The sequence below is a fragment of the Nyctibius grandis genome, chromosome 4, assembly GCF_013368605.1.
Source record: "Nyctibius grandis isolate bNycGra1 chromosome 4, bNycGra1.pri, whole genome shotgun sequence".
Lineage (NCBI taxonomy): Eukaryota > Metazoa > Chordata > Aves > Nyctibiiformes > Nyctibiidae > Nyctibius > Nyctibius grandis.
The window spans coordinates 7933785-7949704 of NC_090661.1; the positions used below are offsets into that span (position 1 = coordinate 7933785).

General features: G+C 35.2%; 1 protein-coding gene across 4 annotated transcripts in view; it reads left to right on the forward strand.

Moving 5' to 3' along the window:
• DNAJC24 (DnaJ heat shock protein family (Hsp40) member C24) overlaps positions 1-15920 on the forward strand; it is a 53119-nt gene that overhangs the window by 1137 nt on the left and 36062 nt on the right. For all 4 annotated transcript variants that reach the window (XR_011048003.1, XM_068398830.1, XM_068398832.1 and 1 more), the window contains exon 2: positions 416-556. Coding sequence is in view for 3 of the 4 variants with exons in the window: in XM_068398830.1 (XP_068254931.1) it covers positions 449-556 (108 nt within the window). In the remaining variant the exon portion in view is untranslated. The remainder of the gene's footprint in view (positions 1-415; positions 557-15920) is intronic.

The window sequence follows — 15920 nt, forward strand, 5'->3', positions numbered from 1 at the left end:
ATTTTTTTCATATGTTAAGTACAGTATTGCTTCAAAATAAAAAGTGTATATTTTAAGAAGTGTGTGTATAAAAAATGTATATATAATGTGGTTAGGTTCAAAATAATTCAGACAGTTAAAACGCAACATGGTTTTAAAGGAGTATGGACAGCTTCTGAAACATGATACACGAAGGAATTGGGACAGGAAACACAGCATAACTTAAATCACTTCACATATGACAATCTGTGGGATGGAATGGCCATGTCAATTAAGCTGGTTTTTTTTCACTCTAGATCTTACGTAGGGCTGTAGATGTGCTTGAGGGCTGCGATCTATTTCCTGATCCTGTAGTTTGTCATATTTCCTCATTTTTGCCTTTCTTAACTGTTTCTCTTTCAAATTGTAATTATATTTGTTTTATTTTCTTATACAGTGCTAAGAAAGTAATTTCAAAGCTGGTCAGACTATGGCCTTTGAAAGGATCACACAAAAGGACTGGTACAAAATCCTGGGTGCAAAGCCATCAGACAGTCCAGCAGAACTAAAACGGAAGTACCAAAGACTTGCTTTGTTAGTAAGTATAGTTTTGTTATTTAAGATGTGCAAAAATAAATTTTATAAACCACTAAGATAATAATTGTGTGGTTTGTTTTTACATTTTTTGTATGAATATGATTAATCAGACTGTGTTTACAATATGAGTTCACAGACACTGGTTTAAGCTTGAAATAAACGTCTGGAATTGATGAGTTATCATTATATTTTGCAAAGAGGGGTTGTGGTGTTCTGGTTCCAAAACTCTGATATGTCTCCCAGCTGTGCTAAACATTCATGAATGAACTAAGCCAAATACTTATTCATCAGGTGCTGGATAATCAGGCACACAAGTGAAAAAAGGTCATTGTTTGTAGCACATAGTCATGAAATATGCTAGTTGATACTTGTGGTACTTACTATCATGGGTGCAGTTACAGTGTGCTGAATGCAACCCTTGAATATATAAAGACCAGATGCAAAGAGCAATAAGAACTTCTTCCTGATAGTCTGCAGTAATGGAATAGATTATGTATAGGAGGAAAATATGTTAATAACAATTTTATTTGAAAGTTTCTGGTGCATTTTTGTGGAGTCATGTTTTTGGTCATGCATTAAGACTTGATGTTCTGTGAATTCTCTTAATTTTTCCTGTACTCCTGGTATACATGTACAAGAATCTCAGAGCTTTACGAAATTACTTCATATGATTCTTAGTTCTTCTGTTTTACACCTTCCCCTGAATTCAGGCTTTTCGCTCAAAAGGTACTTTGGCCTGGCTTTCTGAGGAAAATGGGTATATGTTTTTTTATACTGTTGACCGTTTTCAACCAAATTTGATAGACAAATAGAATTCCCAAGGTAACTAAATTCCTAAGTTTCTTGAAAATTGACAGCCTGATGGAGAAGAAGGAAGAAGGTGAACAGAACTCAGTTTTTATATATTCCTTTAAGTAGCTGCTAGCTACAGTGTCAGTATTGGCAGGGCATTAGAGAGCGCATGCATGGCTAATCTTGCTTGGTTTGAGGTGTCAGAATGAATGTGATAAGAAGTTGGGATTTTTAAGTGAGGTAAAGAGAATGCCAGTCAATGGGAGACTGAGTTTTGTTAGAGTTGAAATAAATTCATGGGTTGGTTTCTTATTTGTTTGGTTTTTGTTGTTTGTGTTTTTTTATTTTATTTTATTTCTAGCCCCTGTGAAAACTGTTTTAAAGGTCATTTCACCAGTATGTTCCAAATTTACACATTTTGATACTCCAGTTGAATTCGCTAAGCAATCCTGCCATACATGTACTCCTTCTCGGTGCTTTCTGCTAACTTATTTCTTTGTCTGAAACTGATCTGTGTACTTAGTCTTAAGTTTCAACACCTTGTTTTGCATGGTGTTTGCATGCAGATATAGGACATCAGTCGTTTGGTCTTCACTATTAAACATTAGAAGAATCAATGTAGGAGAGCGCTTTGGAAACCAAGCTTCTTAGTTTTGGTCTTAATCGAAACAGTTGTTTTCTTGGACCTCGTAATGTTTCTGTTTTACAGAATTACTAGTAAAATGTGAATAAAATATTAATAATCTATTTGTTCTTAATGAAAACAATAGGGGGACCACAGTGTAAAATACCTCTTCTGTTTAGATAGGAGGCTAACTTAAAATGAATACTCTAATGGAATTAATATATTTCTTTTACTATGAATCTATGTATAGTAATAGCATTAAAATAGTATGTAAAGTATTGTTCAGAGCTGTTTGCCACAGAACTGAAACTAGTCCCTTTCCTGTACGAATTTTTTTAAATGAAACTGACCCTTTGTGTTATAGTGCTGTACCTTCATGTAATTATTTTGAAGTGTATGAAGTGAGAATTGTAAACAGACAACAACTGTAAACTCCAACATCTATAACTGTAGTTTTAAAATATTAAAATATTATTTTAATATACAAGCTTTTCTTCAGAACCTGTGTATTTCCAAACTAATTGGTTAGTGCTCTTTGTTTGAAAAGTCAGTGAGAAGCATTAGAGAAAATGAAGATACTTTTTTTTTTTTCTTTTGGTGTTTGGTTCAGAATTCTTTTGCTATCTGTGATGGATCTCTGACTAAAAAGCCACAATGATGTTTACTTGTAGGTGTTTTCTCCAAGGCAGATCTGCTGCTTGTCTGTTGTTGTTACCATATGTCCTGTCTCTATTCATCTTTTTGTTTTAGCGGAGCTGTTACAGACTCAACTTGTTTGTCCGCTTACTAATACACCATCTAGCACAGTCAGTCTAAAGTCTGTAAAACCATGGTGGTAATAAAACAGTAATTATTTTTATGCACCTTAAAAATTCACTGGCTATAGGAGTGACTGGAGACTACACTGCATACCTTTGCTAAAAGGTGTTCATATAGTATGTAATCACAGTGTGAAAGTTGTTGCCACAGGTGGTGTTGAGTCCAAGGGGTTCCATGGTTGAAAAAGTTGTTAGACGTTCATGAAAGAAAAGTCTGCCATGGCTTGTTAACACAAAAATACTCGCTCTGACTCAGAAAACCGTGAGCTATGGACTTCTGAATATTAGTGGAATATATAAGGAAGTTGTTGTGTGTTTGTCTTCTCCTGATGCTATTCCCTAGGCATCCACTGTTCGTTGTTACTAAAAAGCGTAGCACTGGATGGACCTCTCATCTTACTTCATATGAATAGGGCACCACAGGTAACTCTCTTGCTTCCCAAGTAAAGCTTGTACTTAGAGCTCTTGGTAGCTTCACACTTGTAACTGTCAAAGTGCTCATTTGGGTTTTCTAAATTCGTGGTTGGAGATGGTGGTGGTAGAAGTAGTAGTAGTATTGGTGTGGGCAGAGAACAGGTCTACGTTCAGGTGTTTTTATGTACTGTGGTAGTAGTCAATTATCAGAGTAACTCCAGTTTAGAAGCTGGAATAGCAGATGAGCACAGCCGTGTATTGCCTATTAAAAGATGTCACGACAGATTATATGGTCAGTACAGAAAGTTTTCTGGCTTATGTGTAGCAGCAGAAGTTAACCTCCTGAAGAATTGTACTCTGCTAATTACCTTAAAATCCAAAAGTTTATAAAGCAGTTTGCATCTTGGATACCAATTGCAATTAATATGATATTCATTCTGTAATCATAAATATTCTGATCACAGATGTTAATTAGCATCAAGCATAATAGATGGTGGAATTTATTTTTAAAAATAATTCTGCTGTTAAAATAAAAAAGGCAAATGTCTGAGTCCAAGCCTTCTTCAAATGATCCCCAGTGCTTCATGTTGAGCATTTGCTTTTTGCCATCTGCTATTTTCTATTTGTCAACACATGTATGCTTAGCATCTTGAATGAACAGGCAGATGTAGATTTCCAAAGCTAAAAAGAGTTGGAGATCTTGCCATATGTCATCCAAAAGATAACTATATTTGTAGTTAAATCTCAGGACTGACCTTAATAATACAAAGTAGTGCACAATTAAAAATGGTTGAATTGTAGGTTTGTAAGGATGATTTTGTAAGGGCAAATTAGCTTAAAACTGCTTGATTTTTAAAATATAACTTGTTTTTGTCAAGTCTAACAAATTGGTGATGAAAAACATTAATAACCCATAACAAATAAAACTCTGCATATGCACCCTCCTGGAGTGAATACATTTACTTACTGTTTTGCCATATTTTGCTTTGCTGTACTTACTTTTTTCATTTGGTCAGGTCCCAACATATGTTTAAGTGAATTTTTTTAGTACAGATAATGTCAATTCTGTCTTTAAGAATAGTATTAATTTGATACAGAAAATAGCACAGGTTTGGCCTAAAAGTAGTGATATTTTTTAATCAGAATTTTTTTCTTATTATCTTGTAAGTATTTAAGTAAAAGTTCATATCTATAAAACTTCCTTGCAACTTAATGAAACTTAAATTTATGTCTTTTAAATTCTTGTGTACTTATGTGACTCTCATACCTGGATCATCTTGATACTTAATGATTGTAACAGTCAGTAGCAGCTGAAGATGACAGACTTTTGGGCACAAGATGTGTGACGCTGGCAATTTCATAAATAGCTTATTTTTAAAACAAAATCAAACTTTTATGTATGCTGGCTCATGCTCTGATGTCTTCTCTATCATGGAGCTTCAGCCAGTAGTTCTGAAAGAAAAAAAAAAGAAATGTGTATTTTGCTCAATACAAAGATGCCTTGATTGGCTGTTTTAAGTTCACACTCAAGTGCTTTCTGAAGCAGAGAAGACTTGCAGTTTCCATACTCTGAAAGGAATCACAGCAAATTTTGAGAATTAATATGTTGTCTAAGTAGTAGGAGTTTGGTCTTTAATCTTCTGTCTTTGGAACATGCTGATTGTTTTGAGATATTTGGGATACATATAGCCTTTTTATCCACAGTTACATAGACAGTAGTTTCAACAAGAAGATTTCTTAAATTCTTTCATAAAACAGGTTTTATGCTCTATACTGAGTTTTTCAAGGAATCCATACACTTTTAGGAAGGACAGTGCTTATGTTCCATCTCTGAGTGCATATAAAATTAACAGAGGATGAAATTAAGAGTAACAAAAATAGGATATTGGGGAAATAAAATTACATCATCATCTTGTTGGCACAATTTTTACATCTCATTTTGGTCTAGCACTTTGTGGCCAAAGAATTTTAAAATTTTCATGCTCTATATCTGAAAATTGCTTTTTGCAGGAAATAAAGTCACCGAACGCATAATCTTTGTCTAGCTGAAAATCAGGTGTCTGTTCCTGTTGATGCTGATGATATTATAGGTTATCTTTCAACTGAAAAAAAAATTATTGTGCAGGAAAATTATATGCTGCTGTTACAATGTATGCCCTAATCTTAAAGAAAATCCATGTAATTTGAGCAGGAGTATGCAGGAAGCTCTTATTTTTAATATAGTAAGGAAATAAAATGTGCCATTTAACACATAGTGTTACAAGGATTACCTTTTTATCAGAAGGGGTGTGGTGTGTGTGTACAAATACTAACACAGTGTTAAGGTGTTCACTTAATCTGTTTGAAAAAGTAGAAAATTTGAAAACAGAGCATCAGGCATAGGTGAGTGACTCTCAGCAACAACAAAAAAGGATATTAATAGAAATTTAATTTAATGAAGCAAAATAACTTCAAGAAGAGATTGTTACATTGAGCTTGCTTAGAGGAAAGACATCTGTCTTTCTGGAGAGAAAAAAATCTGTTGTATCTTATCAGATTTATGTACCCATCTAAATTCTGCAATCACAAGAAATGCAGAGTGTATTTATGTAAAGTTAAAGATCTGCTTCCATCATTGTTGTGTTAGTTTGTTCCAAAATAAATTCAGTGTTACTCCTGAAAGCACTTGCTTACTGAGGGACTTCTTTTCATGCTGAGTTTAAGTTGAGAATTTGAATCTTTAAAATGAAAACACTTTGAGCTTTGTATCAGAAGTCTCATAATAATGCTTTTCATAATGAAAATTATGCAGTGTGTGTATTCCTTTTTTTAACAGCTTTTGCAGGTTTTTTATTTTTTGTTTGAATAGCAGCGTGCTTGTTAGAGATACTTAACAGATCATCATGCTTACCTAACTCTAGTTTCAGCTAACTTGTAGAAAATGGATTTTGTAATTTGACAGTGTAAACAGAACAAGTTCAGTGCAGCCTGGTCGTAGCTTGACTGAAGTTAATATAATTGCAACAGAGAGAAAGGTAAGCCAATAAGTTTAATACAAAGGACTGTTGTTTTGACACTCTGGGTAGTTTTATTTTGAGCTGTTCTTTACATCTGACTTACTATTTACGACCTTAATAAAATACATGTGGGCATATTTTCACATTGGGACTTGAAAAATTGGTTATTAGCGTATATAGTATATAATGAACGTCAGTGTTACAGAGGTCACTAGTTCAAACAGCTTGATTAGCCAAGTCATGATCATGCTGATGTTCCTGCTGCTGTTTAAGCTATGAGAGCTTTTGTTCAATTCATCCACCTGTTTTTTTGTGGTGGTGGTTGTTTTGGGGTTTTTCTTCTTACTCTAGAAGAGGTCATTATGATATTCAGTAGTAACTCTGAAGAACAAGTATTTACCCTGGCAACGATCATTTTGCAGTAACAGAAACTTTTATCAATCTGAATGATATCACAAACTTGTTGTGTCAAGATGGTATTTACAAGCCAGATGTTCTGGAGATGCATGATGGTGCCACATACAGTGATACAGACTGCCACGTCTGAGCCGAAGCTCCTGCTCACTCAGTCGGAATTGTGTGACGATGTAATGCTGGTGGTGGTTGGTCCTTGGGCCTTAGATGCTCTTGATAGTAGGGTAACTGGCCAATGGGAGCATGTGTTCTACATAGTTAGGCAGCTGGCTAATCAAATGAAATGCAGTGATCAGCCAATTAGTGCTTTGATTGGTCAGCAACCATCTGGAAGGCGTGCTCTGGACACATCCTGTACAAGAACTGGCCGAGAAAGGTATCCTGACTTACAGAAGGGAGGAGGGAAAGAGAGGTCATGGGTGTAGGTGAGGAGAAAAAGGATGTAGTAAGGTATCCCAGTAGGAAAAGGGGCATATGACAATATTGGCATGTAGTCTGCAGTACTCCTTTATTAGAGGTGGGTGTCCACCATATCTCTGTTTATATGGAGTGATATCTCACTTTTTATTACTTTATAATGTGTAATTTTTTATATTGATTTTTCAGACTGTAGGTGAATTTTAACAAGTGGACAGTGTGAACATCCCTATAGCAGAAAGTTATTTTTAACTGTTATAGAGAATGTGAAAATACCCATAGCATCATAAAATAAGCCAGCAAGTAAGTAATGCTTATCCAGGTAGTTCAGCCAGTTGTGAAAGTAATGTTAGTTTGGAAAATTACCTCTAAATTTAATCTGTTTACTTACTGGGTTATTGTCCCTAGTTTATTTGTTATGATGAGCAGCTTCTGATACTTCATCCTCTGTAGTATGAAGGTACATACATAAGAAGAGAGTGGGCATCAGGCAATTCAAATGTGAGATTCGGCTAATGTGTGCTCGGCCTTTCAGGTCATTTATGCTTTGGAAAGGAATCTAATGCCTCTCTCCAACATTTTGTGCACTGTTTATTGATCGTAACAATATATTAAAAATAAAATCTACACTGTCTTTGGTAGACTTTTTGTGAAAGATGTTCCATACTTATAAATATTTACTGTGTCCTGCAGTAGTATCAAATTAAAATTCTGATTAAAAATAAAATCTTAAGTACTAGCTTATTAAATTCCATAAAGATGCTTCTTTATTTAATATTTGCAAGTGTTCTTTCATCACTTTTGAAGACACATTGAAGTAGTTTTATATTGCGCAGTGTGCTTTTGATCTCATTTCTGAAGTGAGGCATCTGAAACAAAAATCATGTAGCGAAAGTTATTAATTAAAGCACAAAGAAGGAAGCTAAAAAGGCCAGCATAAGGTTTTCACAGAAGTAAATGCTCTGATTATTCTGATGTTTGAGTAGCTGCAGTCAAGAGTACCTTGAGTTGTTCAGCATCTTCAGATCGGACTATTTAAGTGCCTACTTCTGAAATTTTAAGCATTGGGTCAATTATTTGAAGAAGCTGTAATCCTAGAATATGAGTTTGAAGGATAATAAATGTTAAGGGTAGAATCAATCATCTTGCAATAACTGTGTTTATATAAGGATCTCTTACTGCTATTAAATGAAATTGACCACATTTGTGTTGAATCTGAAATAGTTACTAGATTTTTAAAATATTGTAGTATGATGTAGTACCTTAAAAAGCTTAGTGTTTTGGGGACTTGTGTAATTTTTTTTTTTTAGATTTAAATAAATTATCTGTGTAATTTTGCCTTATGTTTAAAATATATAATAGAACTATTATGGAAATTCATAAAAGCAACACATTTCTTCTTTCCTTCATCTTTAAACACTTTAGAGTCAGAAAATCACGATCTGAATGACATAAGAACTGTCCCACCCTCCATGTTTTATCTTTTCCTTGCCTCAGTTGATCATGAATGCTATCTCTCATTGAGCCCAAATGCTCAGCAGACATGGGCTCATTTGAACTGATTTAATGCCGAAGTGAATTCTTATACCTGAAGGGCTGTATTGTAGGACACTTGTAGATATCTTGTATTATTGTAGTGAGAAAGTTCAGGTTTTTTGTTGTCGTCTGCCAGTCAGTTGGATAAACTATCCGTCGTTTAATTTTCAGTATCTTAAAAGTAGTACTTCAAGGCTGAAAAGTCAATAGCCAGATATTTTTAAAACTTGACCCTTCGTTGTTCTTCCCAGTAAATTAACAGTAACAAAAAAATTCACAGTCTATATTGTATTTATGACCTAAGAATATCCACGGTCAAAGAAGGTAAAGATGAACGAGTTTTCTGAACAGCATCTTAGCTAAACATATTTCTTTTCTTGACATAAACATGAAATAGTAACTAATTAGGTGCTTGAGGCGAGGCTGAATAAGATTTCCTCATTTAAGAGGGACTAACCTGCCAGAGCATGCCAGCAATCCGGTATTAATTCCTGTTGCTACGGAAGAGCAACACAAGGTACAGCCTTGATAGGATTCTCTCAGTATAACTGTGAACTGTGGCTTCTGTAAGTGTTGCTATTGAAACTCGAGTAATGAAAATGTTGGGTTATGCCTCTACAGTTGCTGATCTCTCCTAGGTGATGACTTTACCTTTTCTTCTACGTCTCTTGATTATTTGTTTCTAAAATGGGAAAGTTCTGTCTACATAGAGTGCTTATTAAATATCAATGGCAAAAAGATCAATAATAAATTCTGTTAAGTGACCAGATTATGCTATTGTCATGTGATTTCCTTGAGTCAGCTGGAAAGTATGTCTTTTTAGTAGTTATAAGGACACACTGTCAAAGTTGTTTCTTTACTGCAAATGGAGAAATTTGCCAACCGTGACCAACCTCAAATTAGAAGTTAAATTAACATCAACTAGTGATCAATCTAGATATGAATGCACCCTTTAAGCCATCAGTGTGAGTAAATCTGATGCAAAGTTTGTGATTCTATGGATTATATTTGGAATTGTTTTGTCACTATGGCTGTGAAACTTTGAAGTAACTGAATGCTGATGTGTTTTTTGGGTTTGTTTTAAATACTGATGTGATGATATCCATGAAATGGAGTGTTTGTGCAGTAGTCATAGCATACTTCAGGGCCTCTGATTTTAAGGGTTGAAACTTCTCAAGATGCCTTAGTCTTACTTGGTATGGCCTGAGGTAGGAAAGTATTGTCTGCACAACAGGCTGTGGTGCGTCTGGGTCTTTTTGATACAGTGTAACGTGTTTGCTAATGTATCTCTCAAGTTAAGCTGCCTCATAAAAGGTAGGTGGTTTCTTAATGGGTTTTGCACCCAAATGTTTCCTAAACTGAGTGCTCAATTCTGTTAATATGTAGCTTTTCATGTCCATTTTAAAAGTTACATTTCAACTGAGGCCTAACCTGTTGGTTTGAGATCATGAATGGCTTCAAATACTGTAGAGATTTTATATATATATATATATATATATATATATATATTGCTCCCAGAGACAGGGAAAGCTGAAAGAAATATTTTGAACAAAACAAAAAACCAAAACCACCTGCAACTTTTGAAGTGTTAGACTTATGGTCGTTAACAAATATTTTTTTAAAATAAGTCCTCTATTCTTCAAGGCCTGCTTTCCAGAGTGACTTCTGCAGCTGAAGTGCCTTAGGGACTTTGATTATTTTGCATTATGCTTAAATCTGACCTCTTAAAGGTGACTGTCTGGTTTTAGGTATTCCAAATGAATTTGAAAATTAATGGTATACTTTGGTTTGGAATACTGTTTTAGTGACAGTCATCTGGGGGTGGGGAGGACAACACAAAAATCTGTGCTTTGTGCTCAGCTGTTCTTAGGAAGTTGGGGAGTATCAAAGCAGTCGCCTTTCGTAGCCTGCAGAAAGGTATTCACCTCGCCAGTCACGGTGCCAGCTGAAGGCTGCTGCCCCTAACTGCCTGTCCCTGCCCTTCAGCCAGATGTTACTCAGCCAGGAAATAGCATCCTGTGGGTTTTCCTTCATCCACTACTGTACATGTCAGCTGGAAAAGTTCATGCCCGTTTTTTCAGTAGTTTAAGCAACCCTGGCTGGTTTTTTAACAATACAATACAGGATTCTGGGTTTTGCTTTCACATGTAAGTAGCATTTGCCCAAACTAGTTTCCTAACCATTTGTGTAACTGGCATTATTGTATGACTAGAGCCATGTTAACTTTTGCCTAAACAAAGCAACATCATTTAATGTGACACTTAAGAGTGTAAACTGTGAGCACAGGGGACAGAAATTTAAAAGGAGCTTTTAAAATTCCCTTTATATTTTTATTTTTACCTTTATACTCCTGTAAGTTTTAAAATGTTTCATTTCTTTTCTTCTTTCCTTTGCAAGTTTTTGGCGTTTTTTGGTTTTTTTTTTTAATTGCTTTATCTTCTTCTGCTGTGTAGCGTAGTTTCCAGGAGGCTTTTTTAAGTATCTTTTGAGGCTCTTGGGTGGCTCTTCATAGGAAAATAAGCAGCCATGGAAGCAGAAGAAAATTAAAGAAAAACTGTTTCTAAAGATGTACTTTCTGGTAAACACAGGTTCTGTTTTCTGTCCTCATTTTCATACCTTCATTAGCCAAATTAATCTTTGCTTCTATTTATACAACAGCAATTGATTTTTATCACTAGAAACTGAAACTTCTACATTTCATTTCAGTGTTAAGTTTGTTCAAGAGCTGAAAAGGACAAGAAGTGTGAACATTTACTATGAAAGTTATGCGAGGTAATTACTTGCTGTTCTGTTGGACTCTCTTCAGTCTGATGGGGTTAGATCTTTCCAGAGACTGGGGCATAGCAGGGGAAAGGACTGAGTTCGTTACTTCGGTTTCTCTAAGATGGACTATTTATTGCTGCTGCAGAAATGTAGTCCGTTTCTCTTGCCAATGCAATAGGTTATCTTTCTCATCTTGAGAAAGTTTTCAAACAAGAATCTGCAATTACTTGTTTTTGCAGGGAGAGCTGGGGTGCTTTAAAGTAACAGATACGTGTTGCCTTGGACAAAGTAGAGACCCACTGTCAGTAGTTAAGACCAATAAGAAAGTATAAGGCAAAATAGTAGCATCATGATACTACAGTACCATGATAAAAGCAATTGCATGAGAAAAGTATTCCGGTCATACCTGATATATTCTTTAGACTTTAATAATTTACTGCAGAGAATAAAGTATTTTACATTAGAAATTACTTCTTAGTGTAAGACCAGCTCTGCAGGCACAGGACTTTTACAAGTAGCATCAAACTGAAAGTGACTTCCATGGAAATTGAAATTTACTTCTATAAAAGTATAGTCAGAGTTACAGTGGCAATCCTGCTGCTACTGCAGTTAAATATATAAAACAAGTGTCCTAAAGATGGGGATTTTGGCAGCAGACACTAAGTATAGAGGAGGAAAAGCAGATCTCTCTTCAGATTTTTCAGATGGTGCTCAGCTCAGATGCATGCCCAACTTGACAAAAGATAAAGATTTTCCAGTGAATAATAGAACCATTCAAAACTCTGGTCAGAAATTAAGGTTATCAACCTGTGTGATTTAAATGTGAAAGAAGATGCTGTGGTAAAATTCTTGGCTTAATCAGAGAGAAGGCTGAGGAAGTTTAAAATATGTTTAAGCAAGATAACTTAAAAAAAAAAAATCCAAGATGGATATTAATGATTTTATGACAGTGTAATTTATTCTATGATTTTTTTACTTCCACTCTAGAGGACTCCAGTAATTTTCAAGAATTTGCAGCATCAGATTTGATAGTATCATCCTCTGTTTTTACTGTGCAGCTATTAGTGAATGCCAGTTATGTGGTCTGCATAACTGTTGCATATTGCTGTGTACATTTAATCCTAACTTTTTTTTTTCTTGTGGCTATTTTTAAAATAGCAAGTTGGGTTATCTGCAGATGTTTTCTTTAAAAATTATTCATTGGGTGAGGAATAACTAAAATGTTATGGAAAAATTCCTTTTTCCTCCTATGTGCTGTCTTGATGATGCTTTGCTACAAATACCTTGAGGCACAGCAAATATTTCCTTATAGTAAACTATTATAGTACTATTATAGCAGCAATAATAGTATCTGAAATATTTCTATTCTGATGGTTCTTATTTGTCTCAAGTGAAGTTGGAGGTCTGCTGTGCTGGATGTTGTGTATAGCAGTGATTATCTCTGGCCTGAAGGTATAGAAAAGATTAATAATGTGTGTAAAACATGCAAGCGGTTGAACATTGTGAGGGAAGCTCAGATTGATACTTGCATAACAATTTCTGATTATGGCAGACTCTAAGGAGGAAAAAGGGAGAAGCACGGACACAATTTTCACCAGCTAGTTGATCACTGAGCAATGTTAGAAAAACATCATAGAATGGATAAGGTATAAGAGATTAGAAGGAAAATGAAACTGTCTTTATTTTTCCTCAAATGAGGAACATTTCCGATGAATAAGAATCATCCTGGAGATGGACAGTGGAGGCTGGAATCAGTGTCAAAGCAGATAACAAGATCAGGTAGGAGAAGGCCAAAGTTGTTAAAAAGCTTAAAGATTGTTTGTGTTTGGGGAAAAAAGGAAGAAGAGATGGATTGAAGTAATGAATCAAGAAGATAAATTCCTTGCTCTTTTGTCTAGCTCTCTTTGGATAGACATCCTTTGGAGGAGTTTAAATCTCTATATGAAAAGATTGAATGTCACAAGGAACTCTTCACTTTCTGTTTCTCCTCTTTGCAAGTGGAAAAAGCAGGCTACTTCCATGTTCCCTGCTAACTTCTGCCAATTGAGTGAACATGTTGAAAAGATTGATTGTGGGCTAGGAAGGCAAGTTTAAGACCTGGAATCATTCTTTTCATGGAAGTGAACAAGTTTCACGTTTCAGAGAGAGCGCTTTGTTGCAAAATCACTGAAATAAGAAAAGCACCTTCAAAGTAATTTTGTTTTGTGCTGTTTTAACATAAGACCACACCTCTTTTTTTGTCTTTTTCTTTTCTTTTTTTCCCCCCCTGTTCCAAATACTTACCATGTGAAGCTTTTCAATACTGAATTGTGCTAGTTACTTAACCCGGGATAGCTTACAAAAATGTAAACAAGTGTGGAACCTGATCTAGTGAATGTACTTACTTCTTTATGTGAGTGTCCTACTGAAGTGCATGTATTACATTCCTGATATTTTTGCAGATGAAATACAAGTCCCATATTTAGCCCACTGAACAGGCATCTTGCCTGTTACAGTCTTTGTGTATGAGAAAGGATATGATCACATCAGTTCAATTTAGAAAGCCTGTAGGGAAGGAAATGCGAAGGAGATATTTTAAAACGATAAACTTTTTTTATTTGCTTTGGTCTCCATATTTCATCATGTTGGTGTAGTGCAGAGAAACAATGAAATGCTTTTGCTGTAACCTTCTAGTAAGCATTAGGTGGCAGTAGTGCGTTGTATTTGGCAGCTGCTTTGTCGTTTGATTTTTATTTTCTGCACTCTTTAGTGCAGAGTAATAAATGGAGAAAACATATATTTTATTTCTGTATAGTTTTTATAAAATGCTGATTTATGGTTGTCCTGACTGTATGTGACTGTCAGGGCAGCCATTGTTTGGACTCTTGTATACATAGGGATTAGCATCCTGTAGTTTCTGCACAATATTCATGACTTATTTTCTGATCCACAGTATCTAACAGTGATAATATTAACTGCAAATATTCTGATGAGAAATATGCTGTTAATGGCTGAGTTTAGTTTTGCAGCCTTTACTTTTCCATAAGCTGTTACCATTTCTAAATTTAATATAGCCTGTTAGATGAAGTATGATTTTTATGCTGGTGTTTACTCTTTTTTCTTAGACAAAAAACAAACTTAGGCTCACGAGAATGTTGGTAGGAACATAATTAACCTTTCAGCATAGTGGTGTTACTGTCACCCCAGATCTTAGACAAGTGCGGTTACCTTGTGACCCTTTTGGAGGTTTTTTCCCCCCCTTCATCCTTGTTTCTCACAGGTAAAGGAAGGATCTCAAGGAGTTTGGAACTGGTGTTGCATTGTATTAATTGGGCAGGATGATCAATTAATAGAAGAAGAGCAAGAAAGTGTTGACAGACATGCTATCTAATTAGTACCTGATGAACCATGTAGGCCACAGAGCCCAGAGCATAATGTTGCTTCAGGGTAGCTCCTACACAAGACCTTTATAAGCAAAATCAGCCTGTAGAAAAGCTCAAAAAGAATATTTCAGCATAGTTCCAGTGAAGGAAGTCTTTGTTGCTGAAAAACTTCACTTTCTGCTGTAAACTTGGGGAGAGCTGGGGATACTTAATAATTCAGAGAAGGAGCATGTATCAAGCCTGTGTTTTATACGAGTCTTGCTCTTAAAAATCATGTAGCCTTTTGTTTGTTTACGTCTTTTTTTGTGTAAGAGGTGATCTACAAATTATAGAAATAGATGAAATAGGGTTTTTTTTAAATAAAACCATGTAGTTTTTCTTCCTGCTTTTTGGAGTAGCAACAAAGAAATACTAGGGTAGTAGGATTTTCTGATGTCTCTTGTGATAAAATGGCAAGCAAAATCATTCTAAGTTAATAGTAGGTAGCACCACAATGCTTTGAGGTTCCGCTCTTAACTGGTTTTCTATTATGTATTAGTTTGTAATAGTTTTTCAGTTGAAAATTAACTAATTTTGAATTGAAAAGCACTTTGAGTCTAGCAAGGTAGTACTGCCAGAATTATTTGGTTACTGGTAATTACCTTTTTTTCCCATTCATACTGTTCATTCAGAAATTCTCCCTCCTCCCATGACAGGAGAAAAGTTTCATGTTTACATGTTTAAAACAAGCATTTTTTAAAAATGAATTAATTTTCACCTGCAGTTTAAGCTTCTTTCTTTTACTGATATAAACCACTTCCTGTTTTACAGTACTTTTATTGGATAGATCACTTAAATTTTTGTAAAATTTCATCCTGCCCTAATGTAATGAGTTCAGCTGGTGAAGTTGGAAGATGGCTGCTTTCTGTGACCTTTCAGTGAGTGCCACAGGGTGGGGGCCAAGTGCATGTTTGTCACCTCTTTTCTTGACCAGCACAGGTGACTAAAACATGTGCTTTTCTTAAATTTAGTTATCCAAAAATTCAAATTCCAGTTTAATAAACAGTTTTGTAATTCAGTCTGTGTTCTCATTTAAATCCATCACAGAATGGATTCTGCAAGGAAAAAAAGAGTTCAGCCCTGAAGCATAACAGCTAGTCTACATAGATTCTAATCTGTATATCATGCTGCCCATAACCAGAGTAAATGATCTTTTGGAGTCGGTGTGCTTGATTGCTCAAATATAGCT